Here is a 12,081-nt window from a genome sequence, read left to right as displayed (position 1 = left end):
AGTCTACAGTCAAACTTTTTTTGCTCACAAGCTATCCAGCTGCAAATTTAGTCCTTAGATTCTTGGGCTTGATGGCATCTTCAGTTCTGGTGGTGAAGTTTGCTCATTTTCACATGAGAATCCTACAGTAGCTCCCTGGTTACAGATCTGCCATCCCCTAGCCAAAACCATAGTCATCACAGATTCTTGAAAAAGGCATCTACAGGCCCCAATTGTTCTGTTTCAGACCCCAAGCCTGATGACTACATTGACCACAGTCACATCTTCCCTTGGGTGGAGGTGTGTATTTTCCAAGAGAGAATGATCGGAGGTCTTTGGGGAGATGAGGCCAACCTTCATGTAAATGTTCTCTTGCTGAGGGTTGTCCTCTAGTGTTGCAGGGACTCCAGAACAGTCTTCCACAAGACATGACATTCATACAGACAATGAATGTGACTGTAGTCTGGTATATCAATAAACAAGGGGGAACAAGATTCTACCCCTATGCCAGGAAGCTATGAGGGTCTGGCAATGGGTGATGGTCTGCCACTGCTTTTTGATAGCAGCACACAACCTGGGATATTCATTTGCTTTGCAGACGTGCTCAGTAGGGATCTCCAAATGTCTTATGAGTAGTCCCTTCACTTTAATGATAGCCAGGGAGATGGTCATTGGGACATTCCTTGCTGCAACCTTTTCACCACCCTACACATCACTAAGTCAGTAGCCATTTTGCCAAGATCCCCTCTCTGGGACAGCCACCAAGGGGATGTTGTGTTTCCGCAATGCACCCTCCCCCCAGGTCCTGAATGCAATCCCACCCCTTCACCTGACATCCAGATTTCTGCAGAAAGCATTGAAGTGCAAGGCAGCTGTCATTCTTAAACCCCACTTTTTGCTTGAATAGATGTGGTTTCACTTTCTAAGGCCTTACATGAAGAAACTTCCCTGGCTTCTGGATTCAGTTCTGGGTCTGATCACTCACCATTCCAAGGAGCATCACCCAGACCTACACAGTCTGAAATTAACCACTTCATTTTTCTAATTCTGAAGATGGCTAAGGATTTTCCCTTCTTAAGGAGGTTGTCAACATTTTAGCAGCCTCTCAGACATCCTATGCTCGCAAGATCTAGCAAAGCAAGTTGAAAAGATGTGTCCTGGGCTTAACCCTCAGAGTATTGATCCTTTCTCAGCTGCATTAGCAGATGTTCTATGCTTCCTCACCTTTCTCTTTGTCCTTTCATGCTCTAGTTTCTCCACTATCAAGGGACACTTGGCAGCAATTTCAAACTTCTTTACTGAGTTTGATGAATGCTCTCTAGCCCCTTGCAAATTATGCAAGGCCTTTCTAAAATGCACCTTCATACTACTACGAATTGTTAAAGATCTAGTTCCACCTTGGGACCTTAGCTTGATATTAGAAGCTCTCTCCAAACCTCCTTTAGAACTATCTTCCTCAACAGGCCTCGTATACCTTTCTTGGAAGACTATTTTTCTAGTAGCTATCACCTCAGCAAGAATGATCTCCAAGCTCCACGTTCTGTCTTCCTCTTCTCCTTCTCTGATTTTTCATAAAGATATGGTAGCTCTAAGAATAAGGATTTACTTTCCTCCAAAAATAGATTCAGAAAGAAATATTTCTCAGCCCATACATCTACCAGTTTCCTTTACCACTTCTGGAAACAAAGAAGAGTGCTTGCTACATATTTTGGATGCACATAGACAGTTGCATTTTTACCTTCACAGAACAGATTCTTTTAGAAAGTCTGAACATCTTTTTTATTTCCTTTGCTGAAAACAAGATGGGGCAAAAGTTGCCCAGGTTGTCACTGTCAAGGTGGTTGTCTGATTACGTATCATTTATCTACTCATCTCACAGCAGAACTCTCCCTTGTAAACCAAGAGTTCACTCTTCTAGAGCAGTGGCTACCTCTACAGCTTTTTTTCAGAGCCCATTCACTGCATGATGTCTGTGAGGTGGCCACCTGGTCTTCCATGCATACTTTAATTAAACACTACAAATTGGATTGTACCTCCAGGTCTAGAGCTGCCTTTGCAGGTGCAATCCTGAAGATTCTTCTGTCATGATACCCCCGGGGTCTACATAGCTTGAGATTCATAAATTAAAAGAATACAAAAGTTATCTATGGTAACATAGTGATATATCTCTTCTTTCGTATCCATCTGGTATGACAACCCTCTCACCTTTTCCCCCTTCCATGTTGCAAGGCCTAAAGGATCAGCATAGTTCAGCTCATTGGGTCCAAGGCAGCAAAGACTGGTTGCATCTGTGTCTTTAGGCATCAAACTAGATCTGAGGTAGATGGGGGACAGCTGCATTGTGGAAAGGTCAATTTCATAAAGGGTCATGAGGCTGGAGTACTAATTCTGCAGGATCCGATTCAACAAGTGGCTTGAGGACCCACATCTCATATCAGATGGAATGGAATGAACGGATGTATTATTATGGTAAGTACGTAAATTTCATTTTTAGACCTTGACTTACAATAGATGAATTGTACTTTGATTGTGCTATTAGATGCTGCCTTAATGGTGCCTTCCACTTCCATATCATGAGACATTTCAACCTCCTCCATGTTCTCAAATACATGTTGCTTTTGCAGTGCTATGTAGATGATTTTCAGTAATCTTCTTGTCCTAGCTGCCTGACCATCAGCCTTCTCTCTATTTTCTGATTTGTTGGGGGAAGGCCAGCATGCACAGTTACTCACTGAATAAAATAAATGCCTAAAAATTAGGGAGTACAAAATACTTAAAATCAGAGTATATTTAAAGAAAAAAGTTAAAAACCATTAACTTCCATCAAAACGTAACCAAATAAACGTGCAGAATCAATTAAGGAAGCACCTCCGGTGTGCTTCAGTGTTAGTATTTAACTTTCTGGTTCTATACTTAATTAAATAAATAGCCACTGCCTTGTCTTGTTCATGCAATGTTTTATATAGGAAAAACTATGAAAAAAGTTGAAGTATAGCTGCAGGAGTAGATGAGACTGTAAAAAAGGTACTTAAATCCAGTGGCAGAACATTTTTCTTTTAATCATGGAAGTGACCCGTCTTGTTGAAAAGATTCTGCATTGGACCAAATGAATAATTGTAAGGCCTATAATCTATCAGCAAGATTTTGATATTAGGAAAGTGTGTGATACTTAAGTGTGGAACTCTAAAGCCAAGTCTTATTTCAGAAGTAAATTGGAAGTGCTTGCTTAATTGATTCTTAATGTTCATCAGTTATTTTCATTGATTTAATAGTTTTAACTGTGCTTTTGTTATTCGTCAATATGTGTTCTGTTATTTCAGTGTTTTGTATTTGCCTTAGAAGACTTTGCTGAGGAAAGGCCAGCATTGCTGCAGGTCTCAGAGCTTCTTGGTCACTGTCTTCCCTTATTTGCTTGACTTGCATTTCATCAAGGCTGGTCTAGTGTGTGGACCACAACTTAATCCTGGATGTGTCCTAAAAGATTTTTGTAAGAGCAAGTTAATGTCTCCATCCCTTGTCTTACACTGTGCTTTGCTCAGCCATCAGAATGTTAATATTGCAGTAGTGGACTGTCAACTCCCCCACCCTCCCCCGATGAGTGAGTCAGCACTGGCCCCTTACTCCCAGCCTCTTAAGTTGGATTCCCCAATACCCAGGTCTCTAATCAACTAGTCAGTCTTGGGCATCTGGGCCACAGTCATGAGACTGAGACATACATTTATACTTGTGTTTGTGGAAAACAGATCATTCTAGTCCTTCCTAATTTGTTATGGCTGATTTCTACTAGAATTTGAAAAATGAAATGTGAAGTTGCATACCTTAACTCGATTTAAGCCATTGATTATTCTCCCATAAAACACTGATAGGTACATAGAAAAGACTTGGAGCAAAAAATAATTTCTCTGAATTGATGGCTGGGTCATTGAAATATGTTGTTACTGGGGTTACACAGCAATTTGTCCTGGGGCAGTGCTGTTTGGCATCTTTGTATCAGACATCTTAAGAAATACTGGGAATGGCTACTTGAGATAGAAGGGACAGTGATTAATGAGCTAGCAAACTTCCAGACTGACCCCTTGAAGACTGGCAGAGCAGGCTGTGAAGTGACATCTGAAGTTTATTGCAAGGGAAGTGTAAAGGGCTTCACCTGGCTTCTAGTAGTCTTAAAGTGGACTACAAGCTGGAAGAAGTAACCATGTGTAGTACAGAAGAGGGAAAAGACATAATGTGATAATAACAGCAGATGTGAAGCACCCAGTACAAATTGACAAAATTGTAACAAAGACCAGTGAGATGGTTTGTATTATTAAGGAAAGACTTCAGAAATAAAACTGTTATATTAATCCTTTGCAGAGTCTGCTCGAGTACTGCATTCATTTCCGGTGTTTGTGCAAGCATTAGGATAACAAACTAATCAAGATGGTGAAAATCAAGGCTGCCAGTCAGAAAAACAAAGGGATACAAAGAAATGTTACAGGAGCAAATCCTTTCTTACCTGAAGATTGATCAGAATAGGGAGTTATGATACATATGCACAAGATACTTAAGATGGGGTGTTGTGAGGTATAGCTCAAAATGAAAGAAGAGGTATAAAGGATAGGTTTGACAAATTAAAGATAAGAGTTCGACCTAGACATTATGATTTTTTTTTCACGAAAAAGAAAGTTCAAGATAAATAGAAAAGGTTACTTGAGTGAATAATGAATCATAAGACCACAGAGGCTTTGTAAACCCTGTGGGTACAATTGTCTATTTGGAATAACTGTGCCTAACTGGAGAAGTAAATTTCATTTTTTGAAAGTGTGCATAGTTTTTTGTGTTTATTGTAAACTGAAATGGGGTGGAGATTCTAAAAATGTATTTAGTTTCTTGTTTGAATGTTTTACTGAAATAAAAATTTCAAAAAAAAACACGGACTCAAATGGAGATGACAGGAAGCAACTACATTAAAGAGTTCAACCTGCAAAAAACTAAAAGATGGAAATATACATTCAAAAGAGTTGTCATGTATAATGAGTGAGAGTAACAGCTTTCTGTCACAATGGCTAGTTTGTCCATCTTACAGAATGTAAATGGACTTAACAGCTATAGACATAAAGCAAAGAGTGTTGAGTTATATAAGTGTTTGGTGTGAATAGCAGTGTTGCAGAAGACACACGAGTAGAAATAAGCATGTGAATTTGACAAAGAAAGGATTTCAGCGTAGACATTCACAAGAATATCTGAAACAAAGGGAAAAAGAAGTAATAATTGCTAAAGGGGTTGCAGTAATGATAGAAGAGGGGGAAGTCAAGAATGGCAGATTTGTGGCAGTAAGGAGTTACTGGCTGTGGAATAGGATTACACTAGCATATGTTTATATTCTGCCTGAAAGTATTGTTATGGTGCTTAAGAGAATTTTGGAAAAATGATTAGCTTTCATCAGGGATTTTTTTTTATATGTAGGTATTTAAATTTGGTTTATAATGGTGAGGCTCTATCAGGGGGACCTAGAATGGAGAATATAGCAAGAGAAGCTAGATTTCTGAAGAAATACATGAGAATATTTGTTGTGGGAGTTGTGAATTCAGTAGTAGCAACTCGGGTAGAATTTACTTGTTCTCCAAAATGCAATAATAGGCTAGGCTTGATAGAAATTATATTAGTAAAGAGTGTGTGTATTTAATTGAAAGCTTTGACAGCCATCCAATAATTGTTCCAGGTAATGCACCTTTAAAAAATTACAATAAAGATGCAGGATAATGAAGTAAAAATGAGATGCTGGTATTTACTCACTTACCTATTAAAAAGAGAGGAATTGAAGAAATGAGTAGTGTAAATGATTTGAGAGTTATTTGGAATGATAGAAACTTTTTCAGAAGGGATAGCTAGCGAGCCTGATACAGTGAAGTACAGTTTAAAGAAAGGGGAGAATAAAAGAGAGAGAGAGAGTGGAAAGAAGTCTTAAGAATTATTTAGAAAAGTTGATAAAGGTTAAAGTACTGCAGAATAAGGGGAGTCTCACAGAACAGGAAGAGGAACAACAGTGAAGTGCTAAAGGTCAAACTACAGTGTTTTGGTAATATGCATGCATTTAGAAAGGTTGCTGTTAAACAGCTATTTTTTTAATTAAACTCCAGAGCACAAAAGCTTTTAACACAACTTGGGCAACAGACAGTAGAAAGGGTTGTTGTCAAAGTTAGGGGACCCTATGACAAGAAAAATAACCAGAGATCCTATAGATGTATTAGACATATTTCAGAAATGTTTATGCAACTTTCTATAAAGCAGAAGAATATGGAAACCAAGAAAAATCATAAATGGAAATATTCTTGGAAAACTTACCAAATTTAGAAGACGACGAGGTACAGCAATTAATAACTAAGAAATAGAGGAGACAAAATTGTGATATATAATTAATTAACAGCGGAAATATCCAGGACTAGATGGTATTCCTTTGAGAGTTTGCAAGATAAGGAAAAAATGATAAATATCTGGGATGTTTTAAAAGGTAGGGAGATGCCAACACATTGGAAGAAAGTTGTGGTGACTTTATTACTCAACAAGGACCAAGACCTTTCAGCCCCATCCTCCTATATACCAATTTCAATTTTAAACCATGATTATAAAGTATTTATAGCTATACTAGACAAGAGAATGGCAAAGGTGTTGCCAAAATTAATAGATAATAGATCACTGTGGCTTTGTACAGGGGAGGCTAACATTTGACAGAATTAACAGAACAATGAAGAGCTAAAGGGAAACAGAATTTAAGAAGATACCGCTATTATTGTTTGGTTTTCATGCAAGAAAGTGTTTGATAGTCAGCTTGGATATTATGAGCAGAGCAATGGAAACATTTGCATTCCCTAATAAAATAATATGGTTAATTAGGAGGATAGATAAAGGGCCCACGAGGGTAGTTAGCCTAGTAGCAATCCATGAACCTATGTGTCAAAGACAATAATTAAGGTTGGGAAGGTTCCACTGCAACAGGCCTCTTCAACTTTATTTGCTTTATATTTAGAGCAATTGGCAAAAGAAAATAAGGGGGTTACAAATTCAATGATCTAACTGCTAAAGTACTCAAGAAAAGTTAGCTTTATTTGCAAGTATTATTATCTTGCACTGGATAGAATGATGAAAGGGTATTTGGGTGTTGTGGAACATTTTGAGACAGTTTCCAGTCTTTTCTGGATATAAAATTAATGAAGATAAAGGCTATAACAGCAAACTGCATACCCACACATTAAACTGGTTCAGCAATATCCATATTTATGGGAACGTGATAAGATGAAGTATTTAAGTTTACGATTAAAAAAGGATTTTGTTTTAGCAGCTAAGGATATGTGGGAAAATACTAAAAATATAATGCAAAAACTGAGAACCTGGCATTTCTTTATTATGGATATGGATCGTAAGATACAAGCAGTGAAAATGTTGTTAGTCATTTTCATTTTATATACTGGTCAGATATATTTTTATCAGTCACAGGAGAAGTTGTAGACTGTAGCTAATAGAGCTGAAGGAATTTATTTGGGAGGGTAAGAGTGCAAGAGTAAAGCGTGATAAACTGATTCTTCCCAAAAAGCAAGGTGGTTTAGGATCACTTTATTCAGAGGGAGTGCAATTAAGCCTCGTGCATAACAAAAGAAGAACATTATAAATCAAAGTGAAAGGGGATGATGATGAAACGGAGGCAGGAGGAATTCAAGAAATAAATAGAGAAGGAGGGAGCTAGTGAAAGAATAGGATTTGGGGGTCCAGGTTCTTAAGAAGAATAACAACCATGCAGAATATTTTATTAAAGTAATAAAGTCTTCTAACAACTAAGTCAACACTGTGATGGAGAAAGGATAAGTTACAAATAGGGATTACTGTAAGTATTGGTACAAGAAATAAGCAAGATGGAGCGGAAAATTGGCAAAGGATCCAAGGTATTGGGAACAAATAACTAGGGAGAGAACGTTAATAGAGTGAGATGAGGCCAAGCAGAAATTTGGACTACTGGTTAGAGACTGCGTTCCATGTTAGAGACTGATAATGGAATGTAGGTAGAAAGGAAAGGATAGGGTAAGTACTAAGTGAAAGACCAACTGTGATAGAAGTTTTTTAAAGAGTCTAGAACAGAAACAGCTATTAAAAAAGGGTAGTTTGTAGTGTACGTAAAGTATTGCATGATAATTATAAGAATGAGTCTGACAAACTTAGAAAACATTGTGAAGAGAGACTGGAAAGGCAGTTTTCCAAAGAACAATGGAAAGACATCTGTGTGGCTCCCGAGTATTCAACAAAGTCCAAATGGCTTAGGATTTTTTTTCTTTGAAGTGTTTGCATAGATATTTTTATACCATAAGGAGACCAAGAATTTTTAATCGCATAGTTAGCAAATGCTAGAGGTGTGTTGGGAAAGAGAGAGAGGTAATTGGGAACACGTCTTCTGGGAATGTAATGATTTGGCAGATTTAAAAAATTCCCCACAGAATGTTTTGTTGGGAATGTTGGAGGAACAAATCGTTGTAGCTAAGGAATTAATTATTTTGAGTTTGGACATAGAATTTGATTTGCTTGGACATAAGCTTTAATGCTACTGGCTGCCAAAGAAAGCAGTGACTATAAAATGGGAATCAAAATCTTAACCAAATGTAATTGAAATACTGAATGTTGTAAAGGAGATGAAAGAACTGCTGAAGGTGGAATTCCCAGGAAAAGGAAAGAGCAAATTACTGTGTGACCTTTTTACCCTTTGGTTTGGTTGTTTATAAGTACTGTATATAGGTACAGTGATACTGGAATGTGACATTTTTTCATTAGTTTAAGGAGGGGGTAGAGATGCATGAAGTTTAACAAGGAGAAGAATGGCAGGACCATAACTTAAGATCTAGGAAGTTACATTCTTGATACAATAATCTCTGAGGTTACCATCAGTGAGTTGAAACTCAAGATATATTTTTAACATAAAAAGTAATTTGACTTTTTAGCTTTCTTCTACAAATTCTGAGAAAAGAACCATTATTAAAGTACAATGCCCAGTTTAGTATAATTCAAGTATTTGTGTTTCTGCAGGCAGTCATATCCAAGATAAGCTCCTACCTGTATACTGTGTACACATATTTTGTTATGCAACACATGAACCACTTGGGGAAGAAACTGTTTTAACAGTAACCTGTTCTTTCCCAGGTTAGCAGTAAAGATGAAGATTTTCTAGACCTTTCAGTTGATGTGGAACAAAATACATCAATAACACACTGCTTAAGGTATGTCTGAGTATTCCTTCCATCTTCATTTCACTGTTCATTATTTCTGCTTGAGGTATTGTAGATGATATGATACATGTATGACCACTGATATATAGCAAGCTTGTGTGTTCATGGTGCTAATTTTCTTTTTAATAGAGGTAAACTGCTGTAAAGAGTGAAGATGTAAAGTTCAGCTGTTCTTTATATGAAATTGACAGGACTGCTGAGTAGCGTGTGCACACTGACCCCATGGCTGGAAATGTGACTGTGCTCACATCACTAACATGGAAGTGAAGATGTTAATCTTCATCCAGTTGTTTCTTATTAGTAGTCCTCCAGCAAATAATGTAAAACAGTTTATAATGTTTTTTTCCGACTGATTAAGCATTCTTCTTTCTCACAGATTTTGTTTTCTTGGTCGGTGTACATTGTACTTTCCGCACCATGGGTTTATTTTTATTGGCCATACCTTTCTTTTGCTGCTCTTTTAGAAATACTGTTACTTCTACAGAGAAACATAAAGCTTATGTTTGTTGTCTGTGTTCAGCCTATGATATATTGAAATTGTGCATTGTGCTGACATTTCTCCCTCACAACCATTCAAAAATAGAAGACGACATTAAAAATGTGTATTGAAGTAAGCGTCATTGATGCCTTCCTTTTTCATATGGTTCTGTCCATTTCACTTCAGAGTCTTTACTCAGGAAGATCTACTCCAAGGTTTCCTTTCCAAAGTCTAATAGAGTCTTTCAGATTTAATTTTTATGTGGCTTGCCATGGTTCATAAGAGTGCATCAACCTACAGTCATGAGTCATTATATTGGTATTTTGTGTTGCTTCTGCAGTAGCCCATGCTCCACTTGATCCACGTTCCAAAACACTGCTCCTTTTTCTGTTTGATTGTAGAAGTATTATTGGGCTTATGGCTACTGACTTTATATGTTCATAGGTGTTTACTAGACTAACGACTGTAATGACCTTTTTAAGCCTAGCCATGCATCCCAAATCTCTGACAAGTTCTGATACCCTTGATAAATGTAAGCTTGGGATGGGAGATGAACCATTTACAGGTTACCTGTTTGCATCAGAGACATAGGTGCCAAACCAGGGATGAATTTCCGGTTTCCCATCCAACTGTCCCAGTTGTACTTGAATTGGATTTGGGAGGAACTCTGCTTCACATGGATGGGGAGTGTGTTCCATACATAGGGTTGTTTCTGGGATAAATACCTATCTCTTCAGCAGGTTCTGTTTATATCACAGACAAGGTTTAAGTCTTTACAATGGGTAATTCTGGTACTGTTTGTTTTGTGGATATGCAGGAGGTCCATCAGAGTGGGGTCTGATAATGCCCTGCATGCCAGGCATAGATCTCCCCTCAAAAGCCTGTAGGAATCGGAATACAGGGATAGGGCCTTGAGGCTGTTTGCATAGGACATATTACTTATGCCCTTTATTCTTTTAATAAGGAACATCTGTGGATATTACAGTTGTTGGATATACCTTGTTAGATACATATCAAAGGGGGCATTGTACTCAATGATAGGTCTGATGAATGTCGAATACAATGGAACAATGGCTTCCTTTGACTTAGATGCATACCTTTGTTTATAAGTTGTGTAGCATAGAATGATTTCCTCACCACTGTAGACACGTGATGATTAAAGGCTAGATTACTATCTGTGTGTGTCCCTAAGTCCCTGACTTCTGGGTCAACTGTAAGGGGTGTGTTGTCAATATGATAATCACCAGGGATGGATGATTTCCCAAGAGATACTATTATGCATTTCTTGGCATTTAGTTTTAGTCCATGGCTCTGACACCAGTTGTTTGTCTGTGTCAGCCCCTCCTGGAGAACATTTGTGTCAGTGTGAGATTCAGTTACAGCTTCTAATTTGCAATAATCTGCAAATTTAGTCAGCCAGAGACCACTGACATTGGCCTTGACTTCTGAGAAGTAAATGCCAAAAAGGAGCGGTCCAAGGACTGATCCCTGAGGGACTCCACTTGTGACTGGACTCTTTGTAGAGGTGGACTCCCCAATTCTAACTTCCTGAGCCTTGTCTGTGAAAAAGTTGGCCATCTACCTGGCGATGTGTTGCTAATAATGTTAGTCCTGCTCATTTCACACATGCAACACCTTGCTTATAGTTTATCAAAGCTTAGCAATACTGTCTGGTTTGTTAGTGTCAGTACCATTGTTTACAGTTGACAAATGTAACATCTTCCTCATTTTTCATGTAGTTCCTAGATGCCCTTTTAGTGTACAGCTAGGAATGGCACCCATCAGCAGCCTCATTGTTTTCATCTTTGGCGACTGATCTGTTCTCCCAACATTTTTTCCAATTTAGCTTGCAAGTGCAGTGAAACTCAAGTATGGGATCCCTTGTGGATTGTTTCAGTATTTGCTCATAGGTACGTACTAGGCTATCAGCTCGAGGGCCTATGTAGGCCTAGCCAACAAGGTTCCCTGCCACCCAAGAAAGTTATTTTCCTTTGCCACTGTCGAGCAGAAACACAGAAGTGATCCCCGGGGTGTATTTCCTATTTCCCATCCACTCATCAAGATTTTTCTTGAAGAGTGCTAATGAAGAACTTTGCTTGACATAGATGGGTAGCCTGTTCCAGAGTATGGGAAGTCTCTGGGATATGAATGTGTCCCTCCAGCATGTCCTGTTTATTGTGATGACAAGGTTTAGGTCCCTAGACCGTGTAGCTCGGAGGGATTGGGATTTGTTTAGGTGTAGCATGTCCAATAGCTCTGGGTTTGACATAGCTTTATATGTTAGGCAGAGATCACCTCGGAGTAGGCGATATGCTACGAAGTAAAGCTGGAGTTTTTTGAGACGGTCAGTGTAGGGCATTTGTTTGAGGCCAGTAATCC

General features: G+C 38.3%; 1 protein-coding gene across 2 annotated transcripts in view; it reads left to right on the top strand.

Annotated features, from left to right (window-relative positions):
• The window catches only part of LOC122789744 (ubiquitin carboxyl-terminal hydrolase 12), a 902,204-nt gene that overhangs the window by 524,706 nt on the left and 365,417 nt on the right, over positions 1-12,081 (top strand). For both annotated transcript variants that reach the window (XM_044057179.1, XM_044057180.1), the window contains exon 5: positions 9,139-9,215. In XM_044057179.1, the coding sequence (XP_043913114.1) occupies positions 9,139-9,215 (77 nt within the window). The remainder of the gene's footprint in view (positions 1-9,138; positions 9,216-12,081) is intronic.

Source organism: Protopterus annectens, chromosome 15.part0 (assembly GCF_019279795.1).
Source record: "Protopterus annectens isolate FY-2018-M chromosome 15.part0, PAN1.0, whole genome shotgun sequence".
In the NCBI taxonomy this organism is placed as follows: domain Eukaryota; kingdom Metazoa; phylum Chordata; order Ceratodontiformes; family Protopteridae; genus Protopterus; species Protopterus annectens.
Note: the sequence above shows the minus strand (reverse complement) of the source record. Positions and strands in the feature narration are given on the sequence as shown.